The sequence below is a fragment of the Arvicola amphibius genome, chromosome 11, assembly GCF_903992535.2.
Source record: "Arvicola amphibius chromosome 11, mArvAmp1.2, whole genome shotgun sequence".
Classification (NCBI taxonomy): Eukaryota; Metazoa; Chordata; class Mammalia; order Rodentia; family Cricetidae; genus Arvicola; species Arvicola amphibius.
Window position 1 is genome coordinate 233,737 of NC_052057.2, and position 24,679 is coordinate 258,415.

Genomic DNA, 24,679 nt, shown 5'->3' on the forward strand with positions numbered 1-24,679 from the left:
TTTCAAATTATTTTTATAAGTAAGGTAAAATAATTGTTTCTAAAATGTAAGGTACTCTTAAATAGAAAACCCTATAGCAGACCTCTGATATTGAAAGTATTTGTTTTCAGTTACTGTCTCCCCCATTTCCACCCCCAACACAGCTAAAACAGAGGAAGACCCATGAAAATTCTAATGTGTATCCACCATCCTATTATTTCTCCTATAAAATGTCTTTGTTCTCCCAGCAAGACATTTCAGGGGCTAAGATTTTCATCCTTTCACTGAGACCCAAAGATGTTTCCTTTGCATTCTTACCAGGTATTGGGATATTTCTGTAAATGTGCTTCTGAGATACCTCAGGAGGCCCTCATTTATGGGAACTCTGAGCTTATGCGAATTCTGGCAGAATTGCACATTGTGTCTCTTTTATCCCCATAGTTGGACTCTCAAAGTATCCTGAGATAGTGATGAAAGGGTTAACTCTTCAGAGAGCATCTGTAATGCAAGATTAGCTTCTAGGGAGCATCTTAAGATGTCTAGGACCAAAATTGGATCAGTCAGTCTTTTCTGAACTCAGCCTTTCATATGGAGTAACAGGTTTTGACTGGTTTGTCCTGGTATAGAAAACATCATCAGCTGGTGCCAACCTGCATGCTGATGGGTTAAGAGGAATTACAGCAAGATTATGAGACAGCTGTGAGAAGGGAGTAGGAACCCAAGCCATTCCAACCCGATTCACTCCACAGAAATCTGTTGAGTAGAGTCTCCCTAGCAGGAGCTGTGTGAGGACAGGAGACGATCCTGATTGTGTGGCGCTCAGTTACTGTGAGATCCACAGACGAGCCAGGCAGTTACCTAGGTAACAACACCTGTGTGGTAATTACAAAGCATGAGGGGGCAGTGGACTTGGAGGCCCCTAGGGACACTTAGAGGACTCATGAAACTGAGACTTGAACAGAAGAAAGCATGACATTTGAGCTTTAGTGTTTTTTTTTCTTTCCTGTCAGAAAAGTTCACTGATTTAGTAGCAGTCTCCTGAAATATATGTAAACTCTTTTTAGAAGATAAATTATTCGACTTTGGGATTTTAGAGCAGGAAAGGAGCCTAGAGAGATCTGGCCTTCTTCTCCAACTGCCCCTCTCAACTCTGAGAAGGACAAGAAGTGTGCCGGCCTTCTTCATTACTACACCAAAGTACCTAAAACAATTTATGAGGAGAAGAGATTTTATTGGCTCATAGTCTTAGAGATTTCAGCAGTGAGGGTTGGGCCTGAAGTGAGGAAGCACATCACAGCAGAAGCTCTTTACAGCAAAACCACTCATTTCACGAATCCCAAAGTCCTCTTTGAGGGCCTTTCCCTGCCACCTGAAGACTTCCCATTAGAAGGCTTGCCTCTTAATGGCATCATGATAACTAATAATTCTACAAGCCTTTAGCACATGATGCTTTGGGAGGCCTTCAGAGCAGTTAGGGATTGGGACGCAACACAACCTCCTTGGGTTCAGATCGTAAGTGCTTCATGAAACCTCTGTGCCTTTTTTTGTTTTGATAAAAGTTTACCACATTTGGAATACTCAAATAGTACTTTCATCAGACCTTATGCCTTCCACGTTTGCATTCTCTTCAACATAAATGAAGAAGGGAAGAGAAAAGGGAGGGCTGTGGTAAACCATTAGGAACAAGGATTGAAATTTTGGCTGCTCCTTGTTCACCTTGATCTAATTCATCTGTCTACTACAGGATAGAAAAATTGACTATTGTAAGTCTGTAAATGCCCCCTCGGTGTGTTTAGGCAGGCTCCTATCATATACTGTATTCTTTGGTTTTATTTGTCTCCATTGTATCCTACTGACAACATTAGTTTTGCATCTTGGTAGTAATATTACATGCCCCCCATCATATTTGTAGTAATATTACATGCCCCCATATTTGTAGTAATATTACACGCTGCCACCCCCATATTTGTAGCTTTCTTTCACAAGCCACATAACTTTTGCTGTTCCTAAGGAGCTTCTTGGAAGAATTAAATTCCTTAAATTAAAAATTTAGAAGCAAGTTAAGATTTTCTAGCTGGATAAATTTTTCTTCCTACTCTTGTTAAATCAATTTTTATTTACAATATTGATATTTTCTGACACAGATTTATAACATGTATCATACCTCAATGTGTACATCTCAGTTTTTAAAGAGAAATGAAAATTTAAAAAAATCCCTCAGAATCCAAGTATATTAAAATGTCTAAGTAGCACTTGAATGACCAAATATGGGAGTATGAGAAATATGTACAGTCACGTTATGACATGCTGTTTTCTGTGTGTGTACGCGCATGCACATGCATGGATGTTTGTATGTGGGTAGATGGGGTGCATTGGTGGCAGTGGACTCAGTGCTCAGGTCTGTTCCTTGGACAGTCTGTGCTTGTGTAATTCTCCATGGGCTTGTACCTGTGTTGAAACAGCACTTAAGGAAGCTGGAACTCGTGCCCTTCCATGAATACTGGCTTTTATCCATTTTCAACTATACCCTCACCTTGCCCCTCTGTTTTATTTCTATGCATTCTGGTTTACAGTTTAAACAGAGTAATGATAACCTAGCATAGTAGTCCGAGTCTACTTTGTGAAAAAATGTAAACAAATGCCTGTCCTCTAAAGGAACAGTGGTAGGGAAAAGAATTCCTTCTTTCTTGTCATAAGTGCCGTCTGTGGGCTTTGCTTTGTTGGTCTTCCTTTAGGTTTAATAGGAACTGTTGCTCCATCCCAGGCTTCCTGAATTCCTGCAACCCCCGTAGAAACGACCTGTCCAGCTCCCACCTCTCTCAGTGTCTGAACCGCAGGAAAACATTCCAGAAGAGGTTTTGTTCTTGTGTCTAGTTTATTTTTATCATCTGTGTTCTTAGCACTCTTTTCTTCCATTTCTAGGGAGATATAAGCCCTTGAAATGCTAATTCTATCACAAAAGGTGGAAAAAGAGGGTTTGATTGCTCTAAAATGCCCTACAGGCTGAAGAGCATCTCCTGTGCCGCTGTGTTCCCCAGTGACTTCAGTGTTGCCTTGCGGGCGTACCCCTGGTCTCCTCCCGGAGCCCAGATCTCAGGCTTCTGGCTCCCACACCTGCCACATCTCCCGGCCTGTTTCCTCCCTCACTGAGAACACTGAAGCCTTTAGGAAACCCCTGCCCCCAGATGTATAGCAGACTAGCGAGAATAAAGGAAAATCACCCACCATCTGTTAGATGTCCGCCAGCTGCCCCGTACCCTCTCACTTTTCACTGTAAAAGACCTACGTACGTGGTCTAAGTCCAAAGCCCACTGATTCCCTTCTCTCTCATAAAACAAAGCAGCCCTGTGGGTTTTTTTCTTTCCCATAGCCTAATTTCCCTGTCTCCTAGGTCTTTACAACAGTGAACTAATAATCTGCGGTCTCTTGACCCTTGATCTTGACTCACTCCCCCACTCTTACTCTGACCCACCTTTAAGTCAGAACTCTTGGGACGCGTTGTCACCCTGCCTGTCCTTCCCACCCCTTAAACCCTCAGCAGCCAGACCTTTAAACCAAACACCAAAATTCCCTTTGTCAAGATCCCGGTGGTGTTCATGTTGCTAACCTGAGTTGTCACTTTTCTTTCTTTTTAATTTTTAATTGTTATTTATGTACACAGGTGTTTAGTCTGCATGGATGTCTGTGCAGCTGCCCTCAGAGCCCTTGGAGTTATCCACGTGGATACTGGACATTGAACCCAGGGCCTCCAGAAGAGCAGCCAGTGTTTTTAGCCATTGAGTCATCTCTCCAGCTGTTAATTTTTAATCTTCATCTTCATTGGCCTGTCAGTAACTGACACTAAGGCCTCTTGAAACACTTTCTTGACGTGGTTCATTGTAGACATCTTGATTTTTTTTTTCCTGCTTTTGTAACTTCCCTCTGAACTTGGCTTGTTGCTGAGCTTTGAGGGTCAACTTTGGCCTCTTCCTTGACGACTGGACTTGAGCAAGAGTTTAGACCTCTCTCCTGGAGTTTGGATTTGTACATGCTCTGCTTTTTGCTCAGCACCTATACTTGACTGTTTAATAGGCATTTCACAGGTACTATTCCAGATCTGAATTTTGCATCATCCTGTCTACCACTAAACTCATTTTGCCCTTTTTACTGTTGGAGTTAATGGAAGCTGTACAATTTCTGTTATGCAAGTCAAAAGCCTTAACTTTTCTTCATCTCTCCTTTCTTGGACCCTTCTTTCTGCCTCATTCCCTGTGAATAGATTATCCTCATCTCTTGCTCTAGTGACAGTCTCCAGCTCACCATACTTTATGCATAAGCCTTTTACAATCTAGTCTTTTTGTTTGTTTTCTGATTGATACATAGTGTAAATTTTAAATCAGGCTCATCCAGAGAAACTGTTCTTATCCGATACTCAGCTCCAAATGGAATAGTCTCACGCAATGCTTTAATTAATCATAAAACCTGTTAAACATTCGACAGTGCCATAGTCTCTACTGAGTCCCAAGGATAATGGATAGGACACATCCTTGGTCACTTGTTGGTCAGAAAAGCCTCTGAGGTGCCGGAGAGGTGGCTAGGAGGTCAAGAGTAGTTATGGCTCTTGTAGAGGAACTGAGTTTGACTCCCAGCATCCATGTCAAGTGGCTCATAACTATATGAAACTCCAACTCTGTGGGATGAGACATCCTCTTCTGGCTTCTGCAGGCACTCACACTCAAGTGCAATACCCCTCCCTACACAGATATATGCATATATACAAATAATAAAAGGCCTGGGGTACCACATGAGAAAAGCTAGTAATGAAAACCAAGCCTGAGGCAGAAACACTGAATGTTCATCAGCTGGTATGCAGAGAAAAAAAAGTGGCACTTCTGTACAAGACAATGTTACACAACCAAGAAAACAATTAAGTACTCAATAGTTGCTACAACCTGGATGAACCTTAAATAAGCCAAGTGAAAGGCAGATCACCTTATACTGTGTGAATCAGTGTATATGAACTACCTAGAAGGCACTAGAGAGATGGCTCAGTGTTTAATAGCTCAGCTGCTCTTCCAGAAGACACAGGTTCAAGTCCCAGCATGCACATAGTTCACAGCCATCTGTAACTCTAGTTCCAGGGAATATGACATTTTCTTCTGGCCCCTGTGGACATCAGGCATGCATGTGATACACAGACATATGCAGGCAAAACACACATACATATTAAAATAAAAATAAAACACAGTTTTAAAAAAATAGCTGTGCTCCATAGAACCAAAGGCATAAGGCAGAGAGTGGAGGCGCCTTATATCTTTGGGTGGTAATGTAGGTAATGGAAGAAACCAAGGGGAGTGACTGCTAATGGGTTCAAGACTTCTCTTCTGGTTGTGGTGATGGCTGTACAATTCTGAATGTATTAAGTGGTGCTGAATTGTGTACATGAATGGATGACTGTATAGTATTTGGTTGGTTATGTTTCACCTTTGAAACAAGCTGGAGTCATCTGAGAAGAGGAAACCACACGTGAGAAAATGACTTCATCAGATTAACCTGTAGGCAACCCTGTGGGATGTTTTCCTGATTAATGACTGGTGTGGCGGGGCCTAACCCACTGTGGGCATTGCTACCCCTGGACGACCGCAGGCTGAACAAGCCAGTAAGCCACACTCTTCCATGATTTTGCTTCAGTTCCTGCTCTGACTTCCCTTCATACAGACTATATCTGTAAGGTGAAACAAACCTTTCTCTCCCCGAGTTGGTTTTGGAGAGTGTATTTTCACAGCAGTGGAAACCTAACTAGAACAGTATATAACTCATATCTTAATAACAGAAAAACCAAAACAAACCACAGTTACTACGCTGGAGGGAACACAATGCCATGGCTGAGAAGTGAACAGAGGATATAGTTTCTAATGAGGGTGGTAAGTGATGTGGTTGCCCTGGCGTTGTGATAACAGTGACTGAAGCTAGGGGATACAGGGAGAGTGGAGGTCAGATAGCCAGTGTCAGGACAGTGGTGGAGCCCACACAGGGAAGAAGACGCATGTGAACCATGTAGAAGCTGAAATACTTGAGAGCCTTTTGAGTAGTGAGACCTGCTGCGGGGAGCAGAGCCAAGCATGAAGACATGACTCCCATGAGTATTGTGTAGATAAAGGAGACCGTGCCATTACCACCTGAGGTGCCCCACAGAGGCAGGGTCAGCAGGAGAGAAAGGTGATTGATGCTTTTAAAGCATTGGTCTGAGCATGTTGAAGTTAAATACAGAATAAGGGTCTTGCTTCATAGTTGGAAGAAATGGGCGGTATCCAAGCCCCCTACACGGACTGTGTCTGCACCTCTAGCCTTCTGGTGTTGCAAAGCAGTATAACATTTTATCACTTAACTACTAATGGGGAACCTTGGCTTTTGTCAAATCCAGCTTTGCCACATCTGCCAAGGAATCTTGGGAGAAAATGTACATGTACATCTTCATTTGCTTAACAGGTATACTGGGGTTAGAAGGAACCCTTCATTCTGTTGTGCTGAAGTCGGGGGACATGGGAACCTGCTTTGTACAATGAAATTCTGGAAAACGCACACCGTAGTAAGAAGGTTCCATTGCAGTGCTGGGGTGAATTTAACTTTGCTGACTTTTATTTTACTACTCTCTAATAGTTCTGATTTCTTGATTTTTTTTTTTTTACAGGTTACTTGTCTGCAAGACTTTTTTGGTGATGATGATGTTTTTATTGCATGTGGACCTGAAAAATACCGTTATGCCCAAGATGACTTTGTCCTGGATCATAGCGGTGAGGCAATTCGTTGACCGTCTCTGTAGCTCCTGAAAAGGCTTTAGTGACAAACATGTTGAGGACATAGGGATACAGGAGAAAGATGACCTAGCATGGGTGCTGCTCATCTGTCATTCCACCTCTCGAGGCAGGAGGATCACATGACTCTAGGCCAGCCTTGGCAACATAGTGACACCTTTAGGGATAATTAATACATTGTCTGTGGCAATTATCTGAGATTTCTTTTTACATCAATTTTGTGTACAGCTTTAAAAAACATGCATTGTTTATATATTTATAAAAATAACATCTCTTGGGTGGGATGAAAATGCCTGTTTATTGACTAATCTATTAATACAGTTTTTAACTATTATTTCGATGATTTCAAGTGATACTGGTATAGTAAATGGTTATTAGATGGAAAAGGTAGCCGAAGATAATTTAGTCCTGGCTCTGCATCCTTCTAACTCGTACAGCAAATGAAGTTCTAATCAGTTAAGTCAGTCTTGTAGAATGGTCACTGTAGGTGGGACTAACCTTAGCAATAACAGTAAAACCTGTTTAAGTGCTTACTACACGTGCATAGGTAGGGCAACTGTTGCTTTATGTGTAGTAAATTTATCAGCTAGTTGGAGCATTTGCTTTTTGTTGTTGATAACGGCCCTTGATAGCCTCTAAACACAGGGGTGGGGGGGGGAGAACCCTATTGATTTCCCCCTCTCAATTTCTAGTTATTTCACCTTCTTTAAAAATGGGAGTGATAATGGATATTTTATAAGATTTTGCGAAGGTCAAGTGAATGGATAGACATCTATAGCTAAGGGTCCATATGTGTCTTGCTGTTTTTGTTATTGTCAGTATTGTAGCACCATCATTACATGGTGAAGTGTTTACAGTGAGAGCAATCTCAAATTGAATTCTACCACAAACACACTTATCAGGCACAAAGGTTTTTTGTTTTGTTTTAAGCATCTGTTGTTTAATTGTGTTGTCATCTTAAGAGCTCCATCTTAGGCTTCTGAAAGTATCACATTAAAGATGCATTAAAATGACAAAAATCAAAGGAAACATAAATTTGAAAACCTACTCCCCCCAAGCAAAAAGGAAGGGATGGAAGAAAGCCTGGTGTGGTGGTGGGGGATTTAGTTCTAACACTTGGGAGGTAGATACAAGCCAAACTTCGTGAGTTGAGTTGAGCCCAGCATGGTTCACATAATGAGTTCCAGGGCAGCTAAGGCTACGTCTTTTAAAACAAAGCATTCAGAATGCATAGAATTCTGCTATCCTAATTTTGATCAAGTCACAATTTCCCCCTAATTCTTAAAGCTGGATATAGTTCTGAAGTTCCTGGATATTGGGGTCTGTTTGGGAGTATCTGCTCATTAGAGCTGCAGCGTCTCTGCAAGGTTTTAACAACCTCCACAACACACTTTTGAGACACAATGGAACATAATCTACATTGCTAATGGCTTAGCAGAAACTGGAACTGCCCCGTTTTTAGCTTTGATTAGAGCCTTTCAGATGTTAACTAGGCTCCCCTGGTGAGTATTCCCCTGATTTATACTTCACTTGTTAATTTGCCACCCTTAGGGGCTAGATTAAAACTAACTCACATTTTAATCTTTTTGCATAAATTGAAGTATTTTGAAGTAAATGATGGACAATATGTTTTCTAATTTATCCCTTATAACAAGCCTATGAAGCATATTTTATTCTTACACTAATATGTTAGGGAGAAATAGTGAGGCTTTGAACATAAGCAGGGTCTTCCTTCTAGCCAGCAAATGTCAAGCCATGACTCATCGCAAGTCTGCCTGACTGCAAAACCCGTGATCTTAATTACTCAAATCTGAAGTGATGCTAGCAGCTGTAATTCGTTCTGTTCTCCAAATGCTGTCTTATTTGGTGGCTTATGGAAAGGTCAGTGTTATTGTTTAAAGCTATTTTTCTCATGTTTGCTCTTCCATGCTTTAGAGAGATGGGTAGCTAGTAAAGAAACCATAAGTTAGTTTCTGTCCTTTTAAAGTAAGGACTTGAAGAGGATAATAAAATTGCGGTCTGTGCTGTCTATGAAAAAGCTGCAAGCTGCACATAGATAAACATGTGGTTTAACTGTGAATGATTCTATACATTCACTTAGGACAGTAGAGTTTCTGTGCTCATTAAGAACTTAGTCCAAACAATGACATGTTGCAGATGTGTGATCTAACTGAAGATGTAAATATGACATGTACTTTTTGGAACTGCTGCTCCATACATTGAATTTATGGAGTTCAGGGGCTGGCAGCTCACCAAGTCCAGCATTCAATTCACAGCAGCGGAAAAATAAAAGGCAGAATGGGAAAGAGAATGTCAGGTAATAACAGTGGGGCTGGAGAGATGCCTTGGTAAGGTGTTTGTATAAGTGCCCACCAGTCTACAGAATCCCTGAGTTCAGTGACAGCTTATCTCAGTGTGGTGGAGAGTGACTGAGGAAGGTGGCTGGCTTGACTTCTTGCATTCATGTGATTGCACATGTGCATGCACACACACACACACACACACACACACACACACACACGTTACAGGCAGCTAACCATAGCGCATGTGGTATGCCTTTGGTCATTGCTGAAATCTGCTTTACCTACAAAAGCACTTTTGTTCTTCACAGAATGCCGTGTTCTGAAGTCATCTTATTCTCGAGTCTCAGCTGCTAAGTATTCTGGATCCAAAAGCCCTGGCCCCTCTCGCCGCAGCAAGTCACCAGCTTCAGGTAGTAACAGAAGAACAATGGATGGTCTTAGAAGGGGGAAGCTCTCTTTGGTTTTCCCACGTTTTTATGAACTTAACAGCCTTTGCCAGCTTCTGTGCAGCCATGTTCTAGAACAATAATAGTAAGATTTTTAAAACAAAATTAGATCTGTCTTCAAAAGGCAAAAGTCTTTCAAGGAACTCTTGGACTTCGTTCTGACACATTTTCTTGTAGAAAAACTCACTGTCCAGTCTTCCACTGATGTGGGCATAAACATACTTCACATTCTGGGCACTGTATACTATATTTTGAATTCTGTGCTTCATAATTGTGGATGATTATCTTCCTAGAATTACTTCTTCCTGGTGCAACACACACACACAGCTCCATGCAAACATATTTCTCCTTAAAAACTCCCATAGTCTTTTTCTTCATCAAACAGATGTCATAGCAGTAATGGTTATTCTCAGAAAGGATGACTTATTTAAGTTCTATAATTTTCATATCCAAATCCTACAAATTTGTCAAAATTTACACTGTTCTGATATTTTTAACATTAAAAACACTAGTCAAATTATATCTCAGTAAGTTGATTTTATGAGTTGTTAGCTATTACAAATAATTTTGCTCATTTAATTTATTGTTAAGGAAATGATTTTAGAGAAAAAAAATCTGTTTTTACAGACAATATTCTTATTACTGCCCAGCCTGCTGCCCTTTGGCGTGAACTAAACTTTTTTTTTGAAACACAATGATGATTTGAATGGTGAGGCATCGAAAGGTTTGAACTGTCAGACTCGGTCATTCTCTCTGCTGTTCCCACTGCAGCACCCGCCTCACTTCCTCTAGGGCAGGCTGTGTTACTGTCTTTTAGACCTGCTGAATAACCACTGTCCTTCCTGTCTCCTCCTGCTCTGTGCATATGCGTGTGTACAGTAAAGAGGGCTGGCCACTCCAGTGCCTATTCTACAGCCAGATCCCCAGGTGAGCCAGGGCCCTTACAGCTTTGTCTCTCCGCTGGGTTTTTGTTTCCGTCCTTTGCTGCATTTGTTTCCTTTGCTCCATTTCCATGAGTGTATCTGGTCTTCTCCTGTGGACATCTGTGCCGTGTGCGATATTTTACAATGCGCAGGCCACTGTTACATAGAGAAACCCTGTCTCAAAAAAACAAGGCAAGTTTCTTAGTAACAGAGATACGGAAGGAATTTCTAACCTCACACTTTGCTGATACCTGTGTTAAAGGATTGGGAATCATTACAATCTTCTACTTCCAAGTGCTTTATGATGGCCTGCGCCAGACTAGGGTAAGGATGTGTTTTCTGTTCATCAAAGGAAGCAACCAACGCTGCATCGTTTTAGTTGGGAAGCAACTATTTTCATACAGTGCTCTACACTCAGACTTTCTAAATATGTGACAGTCGACACTGGTTTTTTTAACCAAAGGTATCTCTCTGACATTGAACTTATTTTAAATTGTATTGACTCTGTAGTATCTTAAAAATGGAAAAGCTAATGGAACATAGATGTGTTTGGATACAGTTTTCTGGCTCAGTCATCCCTAGCTTTTGTTTCAGGTGACAGATTTATAGATGCTTGTCATGTCAGGAAAGTTATTAAATAAAAGTAGAAGAGAGTGGCTCAAGAGTCAGGTATGATTAACTTTGTCCCCTGAGGTCTAAAGAGAAAATTTACTGAACATCTCGTGGCTACATTTGTCTTCAGACCATCTACTATTCTATAACAAAGCCTAGTGAATACTTAAATGATGTGGTTTTTTTTTTTTAAAATCTAAATTTGGATAGTGTCAGCCTCGGACTCCTCAGTGAAAGTTGTGAGACTTGAAAACCACATCTCAGAAGCAAATGTTCTTTAGACAAGGCCACTGGAAACATGCTTAGCACTTTAGAAGGCTGGAAACCCCTGCCGCTGCTGGCCGTCCACAGTGGCTTCAAATTGTGCTGTTGCCAGTTGTGTTTTCTATTCACTCCCAACAAGGGGCAGAGAGTACTGTTACAAGCCACACTATCAGACGTGCTTGCTTTGACAGAGGCTTTTCTGTGCTGGTACCTGTAGTCCAGCTGTTCAGGAGGCTAAGGTAGAGTTGTGAGCCTGAGCAATGCAGCAAGGCTGTCATTAAGTGCAGCAGCAGCAAAGACTTCAGAGATTAACTGAAATTTCAGACAGTAACTTTATAAACATAATACTGTTCATGTCAGTCTTAGGATAGAAAGTACTGCTTTGAGAGAAGTTTCTGAGTCTACATAACCTTCCAACAAAACTGCAAATAGCTAAGTACTATGTTAAAATACACATAGTAAAGTAGATAATATTTAGTCAATCTAACTATAATCTGAGTCTTATAGCTGCTTTTAGGGAATGGAGAGGTGGCTGAGTGGTTAAGAATACTTGCTCTGTGGTTGAGGACCAGCCGTGAGATCTTAGCACGAACAGCACAGCCAGGTGCCCTGTGGATGCCTGTGTTCCCGGTGTCGGGTGGAGGCAGGGTTGCCAGGGCTTGCTGGTTTCCAACATAGCAAAGAAAATACAAACCATGGATACAAAGAGAGTCCCCATTTTGAAGGGAGGCAGAGAGAGCTGATGAGGACATTTGATGCCCTTTTCTGGCCTCTGTTGTACAAACTTGTAACCATTCAGTCAGTGTACACACACACATCCCACACTTTTAAAATGCTGGTTGTAGGTTTCTAGTTGTGAATCTTTAAACATAGTTTGTAAAGATAAAAAATATTCAGAGCCATCAAATGGAAATCCTTCCCAATGTGTTTCTTACCTTTTAATTGTGTGTGGGGGAGGGGAGGGGGGATAAAGCCACCTGGAAGGAAGTTGGAGGAGGAGGTGGTGGAGGAGTGGGAGTGCTGTGCACATGCTGGCTGGTCACCACACTATCCCGCGGGTGTGGCCACGACGGGAATGGATGTCACATGGCACCTTCAGGACCACGATTAGTCTCTGTAGAATTTCACAGAAATTCACAAGTAAGGGAAATTAAGGACATTTAAGTAACGATTCTTAGAACTTTCCAAATGCTGTTGAAAACTCACTGGCCCCGAGAGTCGGTGTTTTATAATGGGAGCTATCTGGGGAGGATGGATGTGTAGTTCCTGATGTGGGTTAAATCCCTAGCAGTGAGTTTCCTTAGCTAGGACTCTTAGGAAACCTGTCTGCAGAAACGGCCATGGAGGAAGTAATTTTCCTGTTAGTCCCACTCTGCCACCTTCTCAATACAGCCTAGCTCTCAGTGTGCTGCCAGATGAAAGCCCACAGTTCTCATGGACTGTGATTTGGTGACCTGTACAGACGTTTGAGTGGGATGAAGGTGTTTTAAAAAGTGAGTGAAATTCTGTCTGCACTCCCAGCAGGCTTCCTAGCTTTCTGTCCACAATGATCTATTTTATGTGAATCCCCTTGAAAGAGATTTTAGAGACTTCTCAAGAGCAGTTTTCAGACTTACAGCAAATCTGAGCCAAAGATTCAGGTCTGCTGGATCTCTTTTTTGCACAAACACTCACAACCTCCCTTATCACCTCCTTCATGAAGAAGAAGAGCACAGTTGTTGCATCCAACACATTGTTATCACCCAAAGTTCATTACCTGCAAATCACTCTTGATGGTTGTGCATTCTGTGATTTTGGCAAATTCACGTAACAAATGCCCACCATCAGTGTCATGCAGAGTAGTTTCTGTGCCTTAAAATCCCTTACAGGAAATAACTAATTGGGTCTGCGGAGGTATCTCAGGCAATAAGATGTCTGTTGTGCAAGCGTGAGGACCTGAGTTCAGATCCCAGTACTGTTTGTAAAGGTGGGCAAAGGCATGCATCTATAATCCCAGCACTGGGGAGGTGGACACAGATGGGTCTCTGGAGCTCACTTTTCCAGGCAGCCTAGCTGAATTTATGAGTTTATATTCAGTGAGAGATCTTGTCTTGAGAAATAAGGTGGAGGGCTTTGTCCTCCTCACACATGTATTCATACACATGAAGGAAAAATACACATGCACCCCCCCACACACACACACACTAAAATCTATGTTGATCAAGTGATTTAGAATTAGGACTATTAACTGGGTGGTGGTGCATGCCTTTAATCTCAGCACTTGGGAGGCAGAGGCAGGTGGCTCTTAGTGAGTTCGATACCAGCTTGGTCTACAAAGTAAGCTCTAGGACAGCCAGGACTATTACACAGAGAAATCCTGTCTTGAAAAACAAAAACAAACAAACAAAAAAGAATTAGAAAAATTAAAAATGTGGGTTAAAAATTTAAAATATTGAAAGATATCATATCTGCCAATTGTAAAAACACAAAATAATAGACAAAAGTGACTTCATAAACACAGCCATCCCTGCTCACAAATGGTTTACTGTTCATATATGCTCCTCAGTCTCCAATCTCTGATCCACTCAGAACTGGCACTGCCTTTTAGTCAACTGTGCATGATGTCTGCCTTCACATTTGACTCTGCACTTAATTCAGGTGATCTAAAATAACACTGCTTGCCTCCTATGTTTGAAAAAAAAGGACTTCATTCTGCTTTTCACGTAGATGAGTGGCAGCTTTCATCTGCTTTGGGCAAGAGCTTTTGAGGATTGCTTTTGAAGTAAGAGGGATTATAAGTACTTTTCAGAGGAGAACAATGACTGATCCCAGATATTAACCAAAGCTTCATGAGATCCCCGCAGAAATAGATCAGGATGATGGGATTGGAAGTGGCTGAAGGATACTGTGATGGTTGGCCAACACTCTGCAGGCTCGTGTCTGTGATTGACCTCCCTCTACAAACAGGATTGGCTGTTGTCTGTTCGGCATAGACTCCCGTTCGAGCTTTCTACCAAAGAGTTATATGGAGGTGTAGAAGGTGGTACATAGAAAACTACCAGCATTTGCTAAGAAATGGGGGAAATTAAACTGTGAAGAAAATGGGAGGATTAGAAATAACTAGCCTATATTTAAAAGTATGTGAATAATTTATCTTTCAATGGCCTTGAGTTAAATAATAGTATAAGAAGAAATAGTTATTTTCACTTTCCATTAAGAATATAAAGAATATAGTTAAAGGTTAGGGCTGTAGCTCAGTGGTAGAGCATGTGCAAAACATGTGTGGAAAGCTTAGCTCAGTTAGCACCAAAAGCAGAATAGGAGGAAGGCAGGCAGGCACGCATGCACTCACTCACACACACACACACACACACACACACACACACACACACACACGCACTTGTGTTATTTGGATTGACTTGAAAGAACCATAAGCATTTCTCAGTGACTCACGTTGGTACACATCGCAATAAAGATGGATAGTGGCAATTTGTAATGGCTGTCATCACAGACCTTCACGACAGACACGGTAGCCATTTGTCTTGTGTTTTCTGGAAGGCAGGTTGTGTGGACAGTGTCTCCCGCTCACACCTGTAATTCCATGATTGTCTTCTATATTTGTTTATATCATTGTTGGGACACTATTATTGCAAATAATTCTAATTTCATGCCTTGTCTGACTTTGTCTGTATTGCAGTAAGATACATTGCTTTTGCTTTGTGCTGATTTGTTATCTGCTTTGGGCTTTAAATGAAGCAAAGCTTCATGGGATCCTTTTTGTGCATGTGGTTGGTGTTTTCACAGTCGAGTTGTTTGGAGTTCTGATGACTGTCTCTTTGTTGTTTCCTGGCCAGTTAATGGAACTCCCAGCAGCCAGCTTTCTACTCCTAAGTCCACGAAGTCCTCCAGTTCCTCTCCAACCAGTCCAGGAAGTTTCAGAGGATTGAAGGTATGAAGGGAGAGATGTGGCCCGTTTATGTCGTCTGTTATTTGTGTGGTTTAACAGTTAGATTTGTTTGTGAGCTTGAAAAGCCTGCGCTTGATCCTGTCATCATATCAGCCGGCTTCCTTAGCAAGTCTCACAGTGCTCACATTCTGTGAGAATACAAGGTTGTGATGGGATAAACAAAATGTGGTGAAAGTGAGTATTATTCTAATTATTGTAGAGGATTGCAACAGCAAAGCCCTGGACAACACTGTAATTCATCGCAAAAGACCCTCTGCAATCATGATTTTAATTTCACTAATGTATTTTGACTTTATTGAAGTTTACAACTTGGGAGAAAGATCAGTATAACATTGTAGGTGGACATTTCTATCCCACCAGCAGCTAAAAGGTCAGAGTCTAGACTGTTGACCGCTCTCAAGGGTTCTCTCCTAAGACACACATTTTATTCTAACTGCCTTGGGTTCTCTGCTTAAAGGGGCCAGATTGTGGATGTCCTTCTCCAATCCTACAATACCTGTACATGAATGCAGCAGTTATATTCCATAGGGATGCTACAAAACTATGTATGGCTTTGTGTCTGAAAACATTCAACTGACTAGTAGTTTTATTTCATACAAGTTTTTCTTCTTTTAGACAAACTGACAAGAATTCAATCATGGTATAAACTGGCATCATCCAATTTAATACTTCAGGAAAATGCCTTTAAATTTTTAATATATTTATTTAAAGATTTATTAGTTTATTTTTTAATGTGTATAAATGTTTCCTGTGTATATGCCTACTGCCAAGAGAACCCAGAAGAGGGTGTCATATCTCCTGGAATTGGAGTTACAAACAGTTTTGAGCTGCCAGGTGGGTGCTGGAAACCAAATCTGGGTTTTAAACAGTTCTCTAAACTGCTGAGCCATCTCTTAAGCCCCTAAAATATTTTTAATTACATCTGTTTAGTGTGTGCTTCTGTGTGTGCGTGAATGCGTGTTTGCATGCAGAAGTCAGAACACAAGTAGGGTCAATTATCTTCTGTGGGGGTTCCAGTAATCAACCTCAGGTCATCTGGTGTCAAGCTTCAACTTGCTAAATCACCTAATCCCTCCCTCCCTCCCTCCCTCCCTCCCTCCCTCCCTCCCTCCCTCCCTCCCTCCCTCCCTCCTTCTTTTCCCCCTCCCTCCTTCCCCCCTCCCTCCCTCCCTTCATTTAAGACAGGGTATCATTCTGTAGCCCCAGATTGCCTGGAACTCACCACGTAGACCAGACTAGCCTTGAACTTACAGCAATTCTTCTTCAATCTAAACTAACTTATAAGACTAACAACTGTTTTTATCTTATCAGATATAATTTGCCAAAAGGGAAACTTCCCAAAGTTAGAGTTGGGGAAGAGTTTTATTTTTGTCTTTCCAGAAGAATGAAGGCATCTGAAGACCACCGAACAAATCAGATATCTAAAGAAAAAGAATGAATCATTGAGAAAAAATTTCCCAAGAAAAAGAGTAAATTGGCCTATTGGTATATCCAGTTGGGAGCAAGCATACATGCTGACATACTTCCTGCCTATGTACCTCCCACCTATGTGTGATCAAGCACATCCTTTCCAGTTGGGGCAACCAACATTGTTTACAGAAGTGAAAACACGTGACTTGTTATCTTAGATAAACAACAGCCCCCAGCATTCTGTGAAGTTATCTGTTTTGGGGCAAGCAGGGCTTACAGGTTGACTTTGCCTTCACACAGTTTAGACAGGAGTCTGGCTACCTCTCATGATCTTGGCACCAAGAGTACTTTGCAGTAAGGCCAATTCATGAAGGTTTACAAGGGTGCTTAGCCTCTTGGTGCTCTGGGTTTTTCTTCATCCTTCTTTAGTTGTTAAAGAATTCTTCGAATGTTCCAACCAATTCCAGTTAAGCCTTGGCAACTAAGACCAAAGTCTTTTGATCCGAGGGTTGAGGTAGAACGAGAGAACCTAGTGTGCATCCTTGTGGACAGCACAGGAAACTGCAGGTCACATCACATGAGGAATAGTCTTGTGGTTCATACACATTCCAGAGCCCCCATCACAGGCCATGCGCTCTGGGATGGAGTTCAGGCTTCAGAAGGTTTATTAGGAACAGGTTCTAAGGTCTGTAGCTGAGGGAAGGGAGGTACAGAAAGGGTAGAGAATCTCACTTTTCACTGCTTCCTTCTGCCTATTACTGACTTTACTTCCCAGATCAACTCTTCTTTGCTTCCACATCCTTTTCATGTATCCCAGCACTAATGGCTTAACAATAAATACTTATCTCCTCATGGGTTCTTAGGACTTGGGTTTCAGAGGCAGGCTAATTGGGGGTTATGGGCAGACTCTTTCATTGCTAGTTGGTGAGGTACACTTCAGGGTAGAGTCACCTGAGGCTTGATAGGAATGGAGTATCATCTATCAGGTGACTTCTTCCTTTGCTGACAGTTGGGTTAGAGTCAGGGCAATAGAAACTGGAAGAGGAGGTTCCACAGGTTAACGTACGAAAGGTAAAGGGCATCTGGGAAAGATTGGCAAATTTAGTTTACTGAACTTCCTTCAGCTAAGAGAGCAGACACACTACTCTAACAACCCATAAAAGGTCACCTCAGACCTCACCCCAACCCCTTTCTTCTTTTGCCCACGGAGTGCCAAGCCACAGAGAAGCTATGGCACATCTCCAGGCTCCTCTGTGTCTCCCCCTTAATGAACTGTCTCCTCTCCTGTCATTGACTGTGTCTCTGTGTAATTCATGGTAGAGGCGCAAGAACCTGACCTCTGGGCTCAGACCCACACCCCCTGGAGGTCCAGAAGGCCCTGGTTCCTCCCCCCGGGACTTCTCCATGGGTTAGCTTTATTTCCTCAAGCAGTGCCTGCTAACTTTTCCTGGAACCAAGTGACAGAAAAAGGATGCCATACAGCTCTTGTTTCTTCAACTTAACTTTGGGAGCCAGACCTTATATTCCCACAGTGTCTTAGAAGTCACACAGGTCAGCCAGTTCAGCATGGGAGGAAGGTCCTGGTCATTTTTGGGGTCTAGCTGCCATAGCGGCAATCCCCCATTTCCATCTTTCTGCTAGCCATGTGCCTGTTTGAAGGTCACCACCGTCTCTGTCCTTGTCAGTTCTGCTGCTCTGTTCTCTTTCCCAGCCTTTGTACCTGTGGTCTGAGCCATCCATTCCCTGCCAATCTTTTTTCTTCAGGTCTTGGAACCCCCTCCTCTCTTAATCCTACCTTTCTGGCTTTGTCCTTGACCTCAGCCTGTGATTTCTTTTCTTTGGCAGGGCACTTTAGAATCCCTTGGATGTAGCTGGCAGCTTTCTCCTGCAGGATTATTACATACTCTCCTTAAATCACAGCATTTGGGGCAGGGGCACAGATAGGCAATAAAGAGTACTAAATGTGTCATCGACTGCCAGACAGAGAGGAAAGCACTTCCCTGGACTTTAATTCATCATCTGTCCAAACTGAAGACTTTTAAGGTAGTTGTAACCTCAGGCTTCAGAGTCGGGGCACACACAGTTTTTAAAATGCCTGAGTTTTGATGCAGAGGTCTAAGCCTGGGAGCTCTCTGTGGTGAGTGTTCTTGCTGGTTGAAAGGAGGAAGAACAAAGTCCACGCGGAATATCAACATCTCGCGATTATAAACTGTCTGGTGTGCTGATGTTTTATCTGATGGTGTCTCCTGGGTCTGCTGGTGGGGAAAGGCTTCCCAGATTTGTGAGGTGTGATGAAAGTATGCCTGATTGGCAGAGCTAAAACGTAACTCTCTGACCTCCTGAACTTGGGACCCTCTTTCCAAAGCCGTGAAATGTAAATCCACAGTAGCTGCTGACCTTAGACATCTCCGCTTCTCCCTGGAGCTTTGGCTTTTCTGGTGTATTTAAAACTAAGTTAATAATTTTCAGAACTAGGGAAGTGGCCACTCTGAGGTGCTTTTCATTTCCCCAGAAACACTGTGTGGTGACTTCATCTTTGAACATAATTGATTTTGTTAGACAGAAACAGAAACAAAGAGGCAGATTAAGTAGTTTTGAAGACTTTGGTGCCCTAACAAAATAAATCATGGCATTGAATACCAGATGCTGTTTGTACATGGTAGTTACTCGGTTAGTTTGGTGAGTTTGGGCCTCCTGAGCTGCAACCCATTAGGGTAGATGAGGGTTTACCATGCAAACCAGTGTGTACAAGTTAGAACTTTATTCGAATGTATTCGTGTTCGGTGCTCCCTAGCTCAGGAACACAGGACACCTCATGTTAGTACATTGGAAGTAACTGGGTGAAGTGAGACTTAGAGGTTGCTGCGGTGACAACCACAACACCCTGGATCATAAGATTATGACGTTCACAGTGAAGGCATTGGACATTTTTAACAAAAGACCTTAAGATACCGCCAGTCTCTTACTCAAAAGCAGTAAGCCTAAATCTTCCTTGAAGGGCTCGCTCATGGATAGGACAGAGTTCTAGCTGATTTTGACTGACTGCAGTCTATGGAGGTGTGCTCAGAGATGGGTGGGTTCAAGTCAGCGTATTCCACACAGCTGTAAGGCTAGCCACTGTCTTGTGTCTTATTTACATAGACAGTGGATTCTGTTTATCAACATTAACCAGCTACATATCTCAAATGCAGTGAGTATGTGGGTAATTGTTTTAGTAAGGACAGGGAAATGCAAAAAAAATATATTTGCAAAAGAAATAGAATTTTTATAGTCATTGCGGCTTCCTGTGTTTTCACTACTCTTTGTTATCTCCAGACCACAGGGAATATTATGCCTTCTATTTAACCATAAATGTTCCTATTCAACAGCAGCCCTTCTGTGGAGCATAATGAAAAACCAACTTTTATGGTCCTGGAGAGCCAGGCTTTATGGTGAATTTAATCCTAAACTGAGTGATTAAAAGGTATATTTTAGGGAGATCTTGCACAAAGTGACTCCCTCTCCTAGCCCTTCCACATTGACTTCAGGCTTTTAGCCCCTGACATGGCAGGCTTCAAGGAGTGTTTTTAACTGTGTCGTGTGTCTCCTCATAGGATTTTGAGTCATGGTCAGGATTACCAATGGTCGTCTCTTCATCTGCATCCTTTGGCATAGCACAGTGTGTCGCTGTAGATCCGACTGAACAGTGAAGAAAGAAAGGAAAAGTTTAAATATTTTATTATGTCTTGGGCTCTTCATCAGTGCCACAGTAAAACTATCCTCTTTAGTATTATTTTTAAGGCTTTTTTTTTTTTTTTAATGAAAGCCTTGTCACTCCTATTAACTCAATACAGGGATTTTGAAAAGCTTTAGCATTTAAAAAAATGTCAATATGAGAGTTGAAAAATGGTTGCTGTCATTTGCTAAAAAAGCTACAACTAAGGGTGATTCGTGGAAGCTTCTGTTGGATGTACATGAACCTAGCTGGCTCTGTGCGCTCTCCCTTCACAGGGAGCCTCTGCCTTTCACACTCACTGCTTTCCCATTTGGCACTTTTTGTTTGTCAGAGAACTGGCTTCCACCACCTGTTCTATTTCCTGTTTTCTTTCCATGCTTTTTGTTACCCCAGACTCACAGTACAAAGCAGGTTTGCAAGGAACTGGGAGAGGAGAGGAGGAGAGGAGAGGGGCTTTCTCAAAATAAACAGTAAGGAAGTTACAAAGGTCCACAGGAACTCCGTGGGTAAACACCGCAGTGCTGGCAAGTACCTGTGGAGGTAAATGTGGGCTTTAGGAGTCCTGGTCTCAATCAGGACATTCAGAAAGAAAGGGACTTAGCAGAATGTTACTGCTTGCAGGAAAGCTGAACAAGTAGGAAGAAGGCCTCCAGGACCACAGCTGGTCCTAACATCCCAGAAGTAGTGTGGGGACCAGTGCCCTGAGTTCTGAGCTCTGGAGACAGCTGACAGGGTCCATTCCTGACGCAGCCTCTTTCTGGGCAATGAGATTTAGAAGTATAGTCACAGATCCCTGTCCCTGTTGCTTCTTAGATTTTGGTGACCCAGCTTCTAGTCTGTTTGTTCAGAGTCCTTAATCAGCAGGGCTTCTTTTATTTATCTTTGAGATTTAACTGCAGAAAAATTTCATCCTTTATTCTACGAAGAGTTAGCGTGTTGGGAATGGCAGTGCATATTTGTAATCTCAGCACTCAGGAGGTTTACACAAGGGTCATGAGTTCATTGTGAACATGGGCTACATGTACAGCAAGAGACTTGTCACAAACAAATAGAGCCGGGCTGATAGTAGCTTAAGTTGGATCTTTTATTTCTCTGGCAATTTTCAGTTTAGGAAGGATTGTTTTGGAGGGGGAATCAGCTTAGAATGAATGATTTAACAACTTAAAAAATCATTTACTTACAATCATTTTAGCTCTGTGTTAGGCATTTGGAGGGAAAGCACTCCTAACTGTGGTTGAATTATGTGCTACATCAGTGACTTTGCTCAGTGGGGGGTGAGCTAATGTCAGTTCTCTAAAGTTCAAACTGGGCACTGCTGCTTTGCCTTTTGAGAGCAGAAAGTTAGACTTGGGAAGTTTAAGTAATGAATAAATAAAGGAAATTATTTGAGTTAGGCTTATACTGGCTAGGAGGGGGAGACAGCCCATGGCCTAGATGCCAGGCTGAAGGTCTGGGCTTACTTTGTTGGAAAAAAAAGACCCATTGGAGTTCTTGGGTCCCTTAAATTCTCTAACAGCTTGTGGAATAGGAGACGTGAAAAGTGCAAGAGGCCAGGTGAACCTGGGGGGTGATCTGACCCCGGAGGTAGCTGCAGGGAACAAAATATGTTTTGTTTTGTTGTTTGTTTTTTATTTATTTATTTTGGTTTTTCAAGACAGGGTTTCTCTGTAGCTTTGGAGCTCTTGTAGAACAGCCTGGCCTTGAGCTCATAGAGATCCACCTGCCTCTGCCTCCTGAGTGCTGGGATTAAAGGTGTGCCTGGCGTTTGTGTTTGTTTCTAAGCCTCCTCTTAGCCTCCTCTTTGAATTTGCTTTTAAATATCTCAACTTTTAGATATTTTCTTGTACAGTGCTACCAATTCTGGAGCCACTTTCAATTTCAGTGCCAAAATAATAAATAAAATAGGACAAGACAAATAAAAAGGTTAAATCCTGAGAATCTGATTGTTCACCAATTATGTTTTATTGTTTAGAAGTAAAATAATTGGACTAAGAGCTGGCTGGAGATTTAATTTAACTATTAGAATTCTCTGTGGTGCTGAGACTTACATTTGCACTAATTTTGGTGTCTGTTTAGCTGTGATGTCATAAAGCATGCTTTATTTTGTTGAAGTCAAAAGTAGCACAGTTAATTTTAAAAAGTAGTACAGTACGAATTTTTGTGATGTTAAATGTGAATTGAGACTATCTGTGAAATAAATTTATTAATGTGTTATGGTGTATAAAGGGAAAAAGGAAATTCTGTATCATTTCTGGTATCAGTCATTTGACATTGTATAAATACCATCTTATCACATAAGAACGAGGGAGCTAATGCTTTGTAAATGTATCCTCATGTTGTTTTCTTCTTCTGGCAGATTTCTGCTCAGGGCAGATCATCTTCCAATGTGAACGGTGGACCTGAACTTGAGCGCTGCATGAGCCCTGAAGGTGCTTCTCAAATCTGATCATTACCTTTTTAAAGGAAGTCATCTTCCTGAACTTGGCGGCCATTGTAATCCCACCTGTGCCACATTCTTCCTAAATGGGGACATGATGTTTTCACCTGATAGCCCAGTTAGTTTTAGATGTTGAGAGTGGAGTCACCTGAGGGTGTGTAGTGTCTCTTTGCTGTAAACCACATTATCCCTGTCTCAGATCTGAGACCTGGGCTTACTGTCTTGTGCTCCTACTGGTTATGTGCTCACAATTCCTAGGTATTTTTCCATTTTCTCAGTTAGATGAACACAAATATATTCTGCTTTGCCTGGAAGTGGTCTGATATTAACTCACAGCCTAGCACACTTTTTTTGAGAAGGCTTTGAGCCAGGAATTAGCCTCAACATAGTGTCTTACTTTGATAGAACTTTCTTCGCTAGAACCAAAGACTCTCAAGAGTACTCCTCAGGTAGAATCCAGCCTTCTCTTGCCCAAGAGAGGAGTTGTGAAGAGGTTGGGTTAGACTTCCCTAACTGGCATTTCAGGGTTTGTTAGGCTGCTTATTGATTGTAACCAACAAGGTCAAAAGGAAACTGGTGATTCAGGCATTCTATTTAGGAAATATGCTGAGGAATTTTCTTTGGTTTGGTTATAGACCTATAAATAATTGCATTGCATTACATTATTTCCAAAGTAAGTAGGAATTGATATGAAAGAAATTTCCTTCCGACTTTTTATTTTTGGTTGCAGGTGTGAATGGGAACAGGTGCTCTGAGTCCTTCACGCTTCTGGAGAAATACAGAATCGGGAAGGTCATTGGCGATGGCAATTTTGCAGTAGTTAAAGAGTGTATGGACAGGTGAGTGGCTGTGATTTGGTCCCCCACAGATACAGTTTTCCCTCTGGGGTTTATTCTTAAATTACTGAATTGTTTTAGTTAGAGTTTCTATTGCTGTGAAGAGACACCATGACCACAGAAACTCTTATAAGGGAAGCATTTAAGTGAGGGGGCCTCACAGTTTCAGAGGTTCAGTCCTTTATCATCAAGGTGGAGAGCATGCAGCAGGTATGTGGTGCTGGAGCCAAGAGTCCAAGTCTTGACTCAGAGGCAACAGGAAGACAACTGACTCACCGGGCAGTGTCCTGAGCATAAGAATCCTCAAAGCTCCCCCCTCCCCCCCCCACCGCAGTGACACACTTCCTCCAACAAGTCCCTACCCACTCCAACAAAGCCACACCTCCTAATGGTGTTACTCCCTATGAGTTTATAGGGAGTAACATTCAAACTAACACATGAATGAAAGGCCTTTCTGGGAAATGTCTCTTTTCCCTGTCCTAAAAGACTCTGTCCTGGGACTCGTCTTTTGGTAGGCCCCAAGCCGTTTATTTGCAGTTAGATACATAAAATTGTTTTGTGTGTGTGTGGTCTAAAGGACATTGAGAACTCATCCACCGCCTAGAGAAAAGTGAGGAGGAGAATGAGCCACTGGAAGAAGGAAACCTTCTGTAAGGCCCACATCGGGCTCTGCTCTGTGCACACTGTGTTACCTCATCGGACCTCCACAGCAGTGCTGAAGTAGACCCATAGCTCTGGATGAACAAGCCACGACTGAGAGATCAGAAGGAACCCATTCTGCTTGTTCTTGGCCTTCTAAAACAGTGAAAGTCATGGTGGATGCACATTAAAGACCTTGTGTCTATAGAACACTATCTGCCCGCCTCGAATGGCTGAGTTTTATAGTTAGGCAGGTTTTCTAGAAGGTCCTGATAATTGCAGTTAGTCCATCCTGTCAGATGCTCAGTGACAGTTACTTTCCTTTATATATTGCTATGTAAGAAAACCCCTATTCTTCAAGCCCTTTACAGAGCT

The 24,679-nt window shown here is 42.1% G+C and overlaps 1 protein-coding gene across 5 annotated transcripts in view; it reads left to right on the forward strand.

The window, feature by feature from the left end:
* The window catches only part of Dclk2 (doublecortin like kinase 2), a 122,190-nt gene that overhangs the window by 69,308 nt on the left and 28,203 nt on the right, over positions 1 to 24,679 (forward strand). For all 5 annotated transcript variants that reach the window (XR_005287369.2, XR_005287370.2, XM_038347312.2 and 2 more), the window contains exons 3-7: positions 6,650 to 6,752; positions 9,385 to 9,486; positions 15,155 to 15,249; positions 22,749 to 22,821; positions 23,560 to 23,668. Coding sequence is in view for 3 of the 5 variants with exons in the window: in XM_038347312.2 (XP_038203240.1) it covers positions 6,650 to 6,752; positions 9,385 to 9,486; positions 15,155 to 15,249; positions 22,749 to 22,821; positions 23,560 to 23,668 (482 nt within the window). In the remaining 2 variants the exon portion in view is untranslated. The remainder of the gene's footprint in view (positions 1 to 6,649; positions 6,753 to 9,384; positions 9,487 to 15,154; positions 15,250 to 22,748; positions 22,822 to 23,559; positions 23,669 to 24,679) is intronic.